The sequence below is a fragment of the Octopus sinensis genome, linkage group LG3 (assembly GCF_006345805.1).
Source record: "Octopus sinensis linkage group LG3, ASM634580v1, whole genome shotgun sequence".
NCBI classification, from domain to species: domain Eukaryota; kingdom Metazoa; phylum Mollusca; class Cephalopoda; order Octopoda; family Octopodidae; genus Octopus; species Octopus sinensis.
Window position 1 is genome coordinate 23,301,907 of NC_042999.1, and position 12,658 is coordinate 23,314,564.

Genomic DNA, 12,658 nt, shown 5'->3' on the forward strand with positions numbered 1-12,658 from the left:
ATATATATATATATATATATATATATATATATATACGACGGGTTTCTTTCAGTTTCCGTCTACCAAATCCACTCACAAGGCTTTGGTCGACCCGAGGTAAATAGTAGAAGACACTTGCCTAAGGTGCCATGCAGTGGGACTGAACCCGGAACCATGTGTTTGGTTAGCAAGCTGCTTACCACACAGCCACTCCTAACTCCAACAAAAGCAGACAGACATATATTAAGTGGCTACCCAGAGCGGTCGCCAAATTGATGCCCCCTCACCCCACCTTCAATACACCGTATTTGATGATTCAAAAACAAAATGTTTCCAAAAAAAAAAAATTACACCAAGTTCACTGTACGAAGTTGGGCTTCCCATAAACTTTAACTCTCTAAAAACTTGAATACGCGCTACTTAAATTAAGATGCGTCTAAAATGCCATCAAAATACGGTACATAAAGTAACAACCTTATACAGAAGGCAAATTGCACCATTTCCGTCAGCACCACCTTCCTTCCTTAAACGCCACATACCTTTCACTACAGCAGTACCACTCCTCTCCATGTACGTAGCATCCCTTCCACTACAATTAACTCTTGAATATAATGTGGAAGCACTGTACAGTTCACACACACCGCGTTACCCCATTTAACTATTATTTCAGAAAAGGAATGAACACACCACAAAAAGAATGCTTAAATCATTTTATTTTCAGCTATCAGTATTAATTTCAAATTCGAGGGATGATATAACTCAATTACATCGAACCTGGTGTTCAATTGGTACTGATTCTATAGACCCTGAAAGGACCAAGGCTAAAAGCATTTTGTCCAGCATGCTAATGAAAGGGCCAGCTCAACATACATACCATAAAAAAGTGATTAAATCCTTTTTTTTTAATTTTTTTTTTTTAGCCATGAATATTAATGTATAATTCTCACTTGTTTTTCAACTTTTCTGAGGTTAATGAACAAAATACCAGTGATATGGTGGTGGGAATTTAATTGGTGGCCACTACATTCTTTCCCTACAAATTTGTGGCTTTGTGTCAGTGTGAGATGTCAACATTTTAAACTTTAAGAAAGTTATTGGATCTTTTCGGTTTGAACGGCAGTTTTTAACATAATTTCCTGGTAACTAAAAAATTTTAAACTTCGTATACTGGTAGAATGTGTTTATAAAACATCTTTTTCTCTTGGCTTTATTGAGAAAAGTCTATGGTTTGTAAGATATTTGTTGTTTTTTTTCTTCAATTTCTGCAATTTCAACCAATCAATGATGTCCATTGAGGTAAAAAAAACATTCTGTGCAGTATGAATATGTCCCTCATTTAAGAAACAGATTGGGTTTATTTACATTTCTGAAGAAAAAAAAGATACCCTTTCCCCCACCCCTAACTAACTCTAACCAACCCTAACACTAAAACAGATTGAAATGCAATAGATCGATACTAGGGTCATAATTATGGGTGACAATTTCATATGACACCGCTAGAAAAAACTGCCGTTCAAACCAAAAAGATCCAAGTTATATATTGGTAATGTGTGTGTGTTTCACTTGCGGAGGGCAGTGCCCTTGGCCTCCATAACCCCTCTGAAGTCAATGTGATCAATACTATTTATAATCTTCATCTGGAATACAATAAAGTTTGACATATGTAATATATTGAGTTCAAAAACATTGATCAGTTGTGATTATCCAGCTAATTAGTAGACACTCCTGGATACACGGTGAGATTTGGTTGTTATTCCTAGCAGCTTGAGTGACCGTTAGAGCAGGCCTGGCCAACTCAAATTACATTGTGGGCCACTTTAATCACAAAGTTTTTTTGAGGGCCGTTTGTCTACTTTATACACAAATAGTCAAGTAATCAAATTACAGAATCAAGAATTTTTCATACTTTTTGTTTGTTTAAAATTATAAAATTGTAGGCTATTGCTTTATTGCCAATTTTCATTACAATCTTTAATTTTTGATAAAATTTTTTAAATGTTTATCTAGGAGTAGCTGTGTGGTAAGTAGCTTGCTTACCAACCACATGGTTCCGAGTTCAGTCCCACTGCATGGCACCTTGGGCAAGTGTCTTCTACCATAGCCTCAGGCCGACCAAAGCCTTGTGAGTGGATCTGGTAGATGGAAACTGAAAGAAGCCCATAGTGTATATGTATATATATGTTTGTGTGTCTGTGATTGTCCCCCCAACATCGCTTGACAACCAGTGCTGGTCTGTTTACATCTCGGTAACTTCGTGGTTCGACAAAAGAGACTGATAGAATAAGTACTAGGCTTCCAAAGAATAAGTCCTGGAGTCAATTTGCTCAACTAAAGGTGATGCTCCAGTATGGCCGCAGTCAAATGATTGAAACAAGTAAAAGAGTGAATAAACCCATTTGAAGAAAGTATTGAGCAGGCCAAAAGATAAGTCTACAGGTCACATGTGGCCCGCAGGCCTCAGGTTGGTCAGCACTGATGTAGAATCTTCTTGGTTGTTCAACATGCGTATGCATATCGTGAGGGAGATGTGAATTGTAACATTTTTCTCAGGGCAATTTATCAATTGTTTTTTTCTTCTCTATAAGACGGGTCCTGTTTGAAACATTAGAACCCTACATAACACTGGTTTTCTTATTCTTCTTCTTCAAGCAGCCACAACTAAGATAATGATGATGCTGATAATCATCGACTGAGTGATTGATAACATTTTGAATTTTCTAGTTTCAGTTTTTGTAATACAAGAGCAGACAACTCAATATGTCAAGCAAGCAAACTAGCCTAACTAAACCTCGTTTTTTTGTTGTTGTTGTTGTTGTTGTTATTTTGTTTTTTCTTTTTGTGGTTGGACAATGTTAAATTGGTAATAAAATACAAAAATTTCCAGTACTGTAGTTGTGAACAAACTCGTAACCAAAAGGCAAAAACAAGAACAAGATGATAGTTAAGGAAGGAGATTTAAAAATCATAAAATCACAAATTATTGCAAATATTTTGAATTTTATTACAAAAGAAAGAAAAAAAAAGGAAAATGGAGTTATGGAGACTTGCAAACAGTTTTTCTCTCATATCTTTACATAAAGAAATAAAATGTTGTTTTTTTTTTTTTTGCTAAACCAATTAACTAAATAAAAAAAGCTCAGAAACGGCCAAAACTATGACATAGAAATAATTTTATGCTTATGTTTATGTAGAGTTTGACAGTTTTTAAGCAATGTTAAATAATCTCTTTTTACATAGAAAATTAGAAACTAAATTTAAATTTCTCATTAGAGATCTCTGTATTTTTTTTTTTGCTTTCAATTATATATATATATATATTTAATATCCCTTAAATGGTTATTTAACACCTAGCTAAATTATATATATATATATATATATATCAGGAATTACAATTCAATTCTTAAATGTATTTTGGGGGGTTCCAATTATATTTCTTTATATGCATGTATATATAGACACACGTGTGTGTGTATATATATCTATCTATATATATATATATATATATATATATATGACAAATATGTACTGATCCTATCTAAGTGATTTAAACAATGCATGAACTGAGTGAGTTAATATCTAATATCTGCATGGAATGAGTTAAATAGTGTAAGATTAACTTGAACTCTCTCTTGGAAAGTAAAGAAAAAGCTTGTCACCCCATCTACTAAAAGCAAATCAAAGGAGGGAAGACTTAATAAAGCATGCATAAGAAGTGTGGTTCACTTCAGAATTGAGACATGAGCTGTGAATACAGAGTATCAGATGATATTGGGGAATAATGAGTTGAGCGTGATCTGTTGGCAAGTTGAACTGAGTGCAAACGAAGAAGGAATGTAATTAGGTTTTAAAGGTGGTGGTAGCTAATTATACTTTTCAGGGATTGGTGTGTGGTGTGAATGAATGATGCAAATCTAGTGACTGAGGGTACAATGAGTTGGTGGAAGAAGGTGCCTATCGAAGAAGCAAACCAAGGAATTGGATGACAAGAGAATTGTGTTTCAGAGAAGAGAAGTGATATAGGTATGTGAAAGTCCACTGCTTGCATAGAAAAGCTGATAATACTTTTCAGCGGAGGTGTCCAAGCATGGCCGCGGACTAAAACATTTTTAAGGATTTATATATATATATAATAATTTTTTGCGTAATGAGATAAAAAGCCAAGGCTGTATAGATATTAGACCATTATCTATCTATAAATGCTCTAACATCTATACAGCCTTTGTTTTTTATCTCATTACGCAAAAAATTCTTATATACACACGCTGACATAGAACCAACCCTTTATTCGCAATATTACCGAATCTGGAACTTAACTATGGTCTGTCTATAGCACTTATTCAGCATTACCTGACACCTATGGGTCTCAATGACACCATTATCCCTTTTATATATATATATATATATATAGGTAGATATATATAAAAAGGAAGAAAATGGAGATTGTGAAGTTAATAAGAGTTTATTATCAACAACAAATTGATTATTATGCCTTACAGCTGTTTCGATTATACACAGTAAATTAATTGAATATTAAAGTCATACTTCTGAGCAGAAACTCTTCAGAGGGAAAAAAATATACCCTTAGATGTTTTGTATGTTTGTTTATAGATTCATCATAGCAGACAAATCTATAAACATACAAAATATCTAAGAGTATATTGTTTATCCTCTGAAGAGATTATTTTCAGAAATATGAACTTAATATTCAATTAATTCTGTGTATAATCGAAACAGCTGTAAAGGATAATAATCAATTTGTTGTTGATAATAAACTCATTAACTTCACAATCTCTACTGTCTTCTTTTATATGAATATAAACTACAGTTTATATACATACCTATTTAAGGAAATCAATTCCTCCCAAAATGTTAGGTATTGAACCAGTATTTCCTTGGCTGACACCATCCCTTCATGAGGCTAACATAACCTCTAATCTAAATAGATAGATAGATCATATAAAGTCCATTTTCCATGCTGGTATCGGTTGGACGGTTATATATATGTATGTGTGTGGCAACCAGACAAACAATGAAGAATTATATTCTTACATAACTTTATGTAAGAATATAATTCTTCCTTCTTTATCGCATTGCTGTTATACTCCGTGATTAATGTACCAACCTATTGAAGCTGCCCCGCTAATTTATTAAAATAAGTGACCCATTACCTGTTTTGGTGTTTATTATTTTTTTAAAATCCAAATGAGGACTTAATTAAAAAAAATTGTGTATGGTTTGTAAGCAGTCAAAAGAAAGTTTGCTATTTAGCAAGAGAAAAACACCAAATAAAATTGATGCATTGTTATTATCATTATTATTATTATTATTATAACATGTACCACAGTGTTTCCTTCACTAAAATCTCAATCAGAAATAAATATCCATATATTTGAGAAATTTTCTCTTTTCTTCCTCTTCCTCCTTGTTCTTTTTCTTCTTCTTCTTCATAATCATCTCACTCAGATATGTCTGGTAATTTTCCATAACAGTATCACCTCCATGAATGAAAAATAATGGCAATATTGACAGTTGTAAAAAAAAAAAAAAGAATTATTTTTTTTCTTTTAATAGAGGCTAACTTCCTGATTCTTTCATATTCGCCGTTTTTGAGTGCTTATGTACAGAACTGCAAATATAAGAAAAGTAAACAAAAAGAAAAAAAAAACATTTAGATTGATACTGACAAGCAACAAGGAGAAATATGGAAATATATTCATCAGAAGAAAGTCTGCAGAAATCATATCAATTAAGCCCATTGTCATTGTTTAATATCTGTATATATATATATATCTGCGTATATGTATATATACACTCACGGTGTGGTACTACACTCACGGTGTGGTACTACACTCACGGATTGGTTGGCGTTAGGAAGGGCATCCAGCAGTAGAAACACTGCCAGATCAGACTGGAAGCCTGGTGCAGCCTCCTGGCTTCCCAGACCCCAGTTGAACCGTCCAACCCATGCTAGCATGGAGAACGGACGTTAAACGATGATGATGATGATGATATATATATGTGTGTGTGTGTTTGTGTGTCTGTTTTTGTTCCCCCCAACGTCACTTGACAACCAGTGCTGGTGTGTTTACGTCTCCGTAACTTAGAGGTTCAGCAAAAGCGACCGATAGAATATGAGTGAAACAAGTAAAAGAGTAAATAAACTCATTTCAAGAAAGTATCGAGCAGGCCAAAAGATAAAGGTCTAGAGGCCACATGTGGCCCGCAGGCCTCAGGTTGGTCAGCCCTGATGTAGAATCTTCTTGGTTGTTCAACATACGTATACATATCGTTCCATGCTGGCATGAGTTGAATAGCTTGACAGAATCAGACAAGCCAGAGGGAGGGCTAAGTTGGATTCCATTGCTTGATTTGGCAAGATTCTATGGCTGGATGCCCTTCCAAACAAAACCCACTTAACAGCATCATAGATAAATGCAGTCCCAATAAACAAGGTATTTACTAGCAAATCAAAATTTTAAAAATGAATTATTTATGTAAAGAAACCAGTTAGTTTATTTCATGGGTATTTCATTATTACCAATATATTCATTTCATGCCTTTACATTCTCAGTTCAAATTCTGCCAACGTCTACCGTGCCTTTCATCCATTTGGAGGTCAACGAAATAAGTACCTGTTAAGCACTGGGGTCAACATAATTGATTAGCTCCTCTCCCAAAATTCTCAGCCTTGAGCTTGTTGTAGAAAGGATTATTACAACTATCATCATCATCGTTTAACGTCCGTTTTCCATGCTAGCATGGGTTGGACGGTTCAACCGGGGTCTGGGAAGCTAGGAGGCTGCTCCAGGCTCCAGTCTGATCTGGCAGTGTTTCTACAGCTGGATGCCCTTCCTAACGCCAACCACTCCGTGAGTGTAGTGGGTGCTTTTTACGTGCCACCGGTACAGGTGCCAGGGAAGGCTGGCAACGGCCACGATCGGTTGGTGCTTTTTACGTGCCACCGACACGAAAGCCAATCAAGGCGGCGCTGGCATCGGCCACGTTTGGATGGTGCTTTTTATGTGCCACCAGCACAAGTATCACAACTACAATTTCCATTTGATTTTTTGATGTTGATGTACTTGACTCAATAGGTCTCCTCAAGCACAGCAGGTTGCCCTACGATCCAAGGTAAGCACAGCAGGCCATCCTGCAATCCAAGGTACTTTGGATGGGCTGGGGCTTCTATGTGAAGCTGGTGCAGGAAACAGCCATGAACTCACGTTATTTGTTGGGTCTTTGCTGTCACAGAATATCTCTAGAGGTCTCGGTCTTTCGTCATTGCCTCTGTGAGGCGCAACGTTCAAAGGTCATGCTTGACCACCTCATCCCATGTCTTCCTGGGTCTATCTACCCCAGATTCCTTCAACTGTTTGGGAGTGGTATATTTAGTGTTAATAACAAGGCAGAACCAAGACAAATTGTTCTTATGCATTAACATATATTTGGACAAGGGTCCTCATCATTGTTCTTATAGTATCAACATTTTGGCCATTATGTTATCCAATGCCTGTTGTATCAGGTAATGTTCTTAGAATTTTGAACCAAACCATTCATTAAATCCATAGGGATTTATTGTCGACACTTGAGACATTCTTATGTTATTTATTCCACTTGTGATATTGTTTCCGTGTTCCATTTGAACCAGAGTTTATATTAGATTGACTGACCCAAGGATTGAACTCACATCCACCAGTTAAACTATTACACTATAATCATCGCTTATATTCACCATCCCATTGTGTCATCCATCACAAGGTATAAACCTAGTCATGGTATAGCGGCTTGTGTGCCTCAATGACCCTACGAGATCCTAGGGGTCAGAACCTTTCCTATTATCTCTATTTCTTTACTACCCACAAGGGGCTAAACATAGAGGGGACAAACAAAGACAGACAAACGGATTAAGTCGATTACATCGACCCTGGTGCGTATCTGGTACTTAATTTATCGACCCCGAAAGGATGAAAGGCAAAGTCGACCTTGGCGGAATTTGAACTCAGAACGTAACGGCAGACAAAATACGGCTACGCATTTCTCCCGGCATGCTAATGTTTCTGCCAGCTCGCCGCCTTTCCTATTATCATGTACTTGTCCATTATGTAACAGTACAACCTGTAGTCAACTAGTCTAGGGAGAGGCCTTCAAAATTTATGGCTACTAACCTCCTCTTGAATCAAACAAATCTTGATCTAGGAAAAACACAACAGCTAAAGTTCAATTTTAATTCATGACTATGATATCTTTAATCTTGCTCTTCTGCTCGAGAGCTTATGATTTAAGCAAATGAGGAAAGACTATTAGGCCATTTAGTCTACTAGAAACAACAACCAAATCTGTCTAAAATTACATCCTACCCTTTACATTTGATCATAGGCCTGCCCAATCAGAATTGAACTGACCTGTGGTTAAACAACAACAAAATAAATAACTGACTGTACCATTATTTCCACGGATGAAAGCATCACCGTATCTGTTCTTCAGTTGACCATTTACATATTCCTCTGTCTGCTCCAGAGCGATATTCATGTAACCATCCAGACAAGCCAAAACACCTGAAATATAATTACATACCTTTTTGATGATAAATTCTACATGTGAGCAAATAAAATAAAATAAAAAATAATGTAAATTTTGTTAGAGACATTATCAGCACCGTCTTCATTTTCATGTTTACCTCTCCCTGTTAACACAGACTGGACAGGCTGTCATGTTCCAAGTCAACTTTTAATTATTTTACCCTCTCTTCAATAGGCCAAGAACCACATTCTCACTTGTACATTTTTATTTCTTTATTGCCCACAAGGGACTAAACATAGAGGAGAGAAACAAGGACAGACAAAGGGATTAAGCCGATTATATCGACCCCACTGCGTAACTGGTACTTAATTTATCGACCCAGAAAGGATGAAAGGGTAAGTCGACCTTGGCAGAATTTGAACTCAGAACGTAGCGACAGACGAAATACTGCTACACATTTCGCCTGGCATGCTAACGTTTCTTATTTCTTTATTGCCCACAAGGGGCTAAATATAGAGGGGACAAACAAGGACAGACAAACGGATTAAGTTGATTACATCGACCCCAGTATGCAACTGGTACTTAATTTATCGACCCCGAAAGGATGAATGGCAAAGTCGACCTCAGCAGAATTTAAACTCAGAACGTAACAGCAGACGAAATACCACTAAGCATTTCACCTGGCATGCTAATGTTTCTGCCAGCTCGCCGCCTTCTCACTTGTACATTCTGTTTTATGGTCTGTACTGGATGCATTCTAATCTAACACCAGAGAGGCTGTCTTGTTTCCAACAAGACTAAAGAATTGTTTCTTCTTTACATTGGTGGTACGTGAAACATTCGAGCAAGGTCGTCGCCAGTGCCGCTGGGCTGGCTCCTGTGCAGGTGGCACATAAAAAGCACCATTTGGGCATGGCTATTGCCAGTACCACCAAACTGGCCCTCTTGCCGGTGGCACGTAAAAGCACCCACTACACTCTTGGATTGGTTGGTGTTAGGAAAGGCATCCAGCTGTAGAAACTCTGCCAGATCAGATTGGAGCCTGGTGCAGCCATCTGGTTTGCCAGACCTCAATAAAATCGTCCAACCGATGCTAGTATGGAAAACGAACGTTAAATGATGATGATGATGATGATGATGATGATTATCTCCTTTATTTGTTCACTAGTATCAAAGAGTTCTCATTAGATGATGGTAAGTAATTTCACACAAAAAGATAGACAAATGCATTCCTTTTACTTTTCTCTTATTTTACATATTTATTTCATTTGTTAGACTAAACAGTTTTATGCTTAGATACTCTCTTTACTCCTGAACCCTTTACTGTGCTGCATGGAATGGAGCTAATTTTTTTTATTCAACAAAGCAAAATGAAGAAAGCAGAATTAGGTACCTTACTCAGAGATACATAATGACAGCAGTAAGATCTGAGCAATGTGGAATTCAGAACTAATTTTACAGCCATCATATCTCATCTTTAAGTTTACAGTTGTCCTTGTTCCTCATTTATAATGGCATAACAACTATATTTTCCTTCCTCTAAAACAATTTTGGAGCTATAACCTCTTAAACAGAGATCATGTTCTCTCTAGGGATTATAAACCAAAATTATTTTAGATCAAATCTAGAAATAGTTTGTTGTTTCTTGGGAGGGTCATTGTGCCAATAATAAACATACACACTGGTTCTATTTCGTTTCTTTATTATTCATAATTTGGAGCCTGGTGTAGCCATCTGGTTCGCCAGTCCTCAGTCAAATTGTTCAACCCATGCTAGCATGGAAAGTGGACATTAAACGATGATGATGATGAGTTAACTATTTAACCAATTGACTAATTGGTTGATTGATTAATCAATCAGTCAGTTAGGTTTGTCAAAAACCTTTCATCAACACTTGCAGCCTCTTCAATGACATGCCCTCTCTACTTCAGGTCAGCTTCAGGTCTGTCTGTCACCTAATTTTAGATTCTATCATCATCATCATCATTTAACGTCCGTTTTCCATGCTAGCATGGGTTGGACGGTTCAACCGGGGTCTGGGAAGTCAGGAGGCTGCACCAGTCTCTAGTCTGATCTGGCAGTGTTTCTACAGCTGGATGCCCTTCCTAACGCCAGCCACTTCGTGAGTGTAGTGGGTGCTTTTTATGTGCCACATGCACAGGTGCCAGACGAGGCTGGCAAATGGCCACGATCGGTGGGTGCTTTTACGTGTCACTGACACAGACGCCAGTCAGGCAGCGCTGGCAACTGTCACGTTCGGACGGTGCTTTTAACGTGTCACTGGCACAGGTATATTTATATAAATTTTGATTAAAATGTTGAAATTTCATCACAAATTTCTCATCCACAATTTTAAGCATTTATAAGCTAATGAGTTTCATAAAGGCATACAAATTCAGTATAATAATAAATCTATATAGGAATCTTTTTACAAACCTCGATAATCCACACCAGAGTTCAATTTCACCACTACAGGACGCCCAATAATTTGCTTTAAAAAATCACTTGGTGTTTGCTTTCGACCAGACATTCTGAAAATAAACACATATATAAAAAAAATTAAAATATTAAATATCCAGATTGCTATAAAAATCCTATCAACATTGGCAATTATGTTTGAGGCCCCAAAACATCATAACCATTACTTACAAGTAAGTATGACTTGGTAGCAGGTACCGTCATCATCATCATCCTCATTTAACGTCCACTTTCCATTCTAGCATGGGTTGGACGATTTGACTGAGGACTGGCTAACCAGATGGCTGCACCAGGCTCCAATCTTGATCTGGCAGAGTTTCTACAGCTGGATGCCCTTCCTAACGCCAACCACTCCGAGAGTGTAGTGGGTGCTTTTACATGCCACCAGCATGAGGGCCAGTCAGGCAGTACTGGCAACGGCCCCACTCAAATGATGTTTTTTACATGCCACCTGCACAGGAGCCAGTCCAGCGGCACTGGCAACGACCTCAGTCGAAGCCATTTAGCCGCTCTGGCAACGATCACACTCAGATAGTGTTCTTAGCGCTCCACTAGCACAGGTACCGTGCTAGTAATTGAAAGAAACACAGAGCATCTCAACAGAAATACAGTAACGAAAGGATTAAATTATCGCACTCTTCCATATCCAGTTCGCTGATAATTCAACACCCTTAGTGCTCGAAGTCGTTTCCAATGTATATCGTCACCCTTAGCTTGTAACATAATTCTCCAAGGACCCATGGTTTAGATTAAGCTCATACATTTTATTTTCCTCATTTGTCAACTAACAAACTATTCAACATTGTAAACATCGTTATTTTCCGGATAAATAAATAATTGCTTTTTTGCTTTCGCCAAAAGAGAAAGAAATAAACAAACACTCTAAGGTACTTTTTGGAAAACAAAAGTATTTAATCAAAGCCTCGTGAATTTAACCGCTCGCTTTATACATGATTTTAATATAACATTTCTAAAGACTGTTGATCATAAACAGACATGCTAATGATGAAATTAGAATATCTTTACTTACCTCCTGTATTAAAACTGTAAACTATAATTAACAGGAATCACGTTGAGAACATATAAACAATAAGACAAGTCGATGTGATACTCAATTAGACTCAAACTCGAAAGTTACCGGGTTGAAGTTCTGGTCTTACAAAAGGCAAAATGTGAGGAGGAGTAAATTCCGTTTCGCTTAAAACAAAATCATAATTATAAAAATAAGAAAAACGTGGAAATTTTACCGGTGAGTGTGTTACATTATAAGGCACAAAAAGAAAATGACTCTCCCCAGAACACATTTAGAATATGCTTCAACACACGAACTCATATAAAGAATCTTGCAAACCAAATCCAAAAATGAAATATAATTATAACATTATTTATAAATGCAATTAATTTTTATTATCATTGAAAATGTTTTTAATTCTAAAATTATTGTAAACTATTTTGGCGAATAAAATTAGTTTATTAAATAATTTTTTTTTATTTATCAAAAGATATTTAATTCAGGTTTAGGTTTCTCGTCAGTGTCTTTCGTTTCAGCTATTACATTATCTGATTTATATGTTCGTTACTTCACCGGTTATTGTTGAGAGTTATTCCCTCTTTACGTATCCCTTTGTAATTAGATTCAAAATAAACGAACTGACTCTTCGATACGATTTCTGTATCAATT

At 36.6% G+C, this 12,658-nt stretch overlaps 1 protein-coding gene across 1 annotated transcript; it reads right to left on the bottom strand.

Annotated features, from left to right (window-relative positions):
• Positions 1-4,776: 4,776 nt before the first annotated feature.
• LOC115209726 (U6 snRNA-associated Sm-like protein LSm6) lies at positions 4,777-12,158 on the bottom strand. The gene is made up of 4 exons (XM_029778224.2): positions 12,008-12,158; positions 10,936-11,030; positions 8,421-8,534; positions 4,777-5,605 (listed from the first exon to the last, which is right to left on the bottom strand). The coding sequence occupies exons 2-4, from the start codon at positions 11,027-11,029 to the stop codon at positions 5,571-5,573; spliced, it is 243 nt and encodes an 80-aa protein (XP_029634084.1). The 5' UTR covers position 11,030; positions 12,008-12,158; the 3' UTR covers positions 4,777-5,570.
• Between the last annotated feature and the right edge of the window lie 500 nt (positions 12,159-12,658).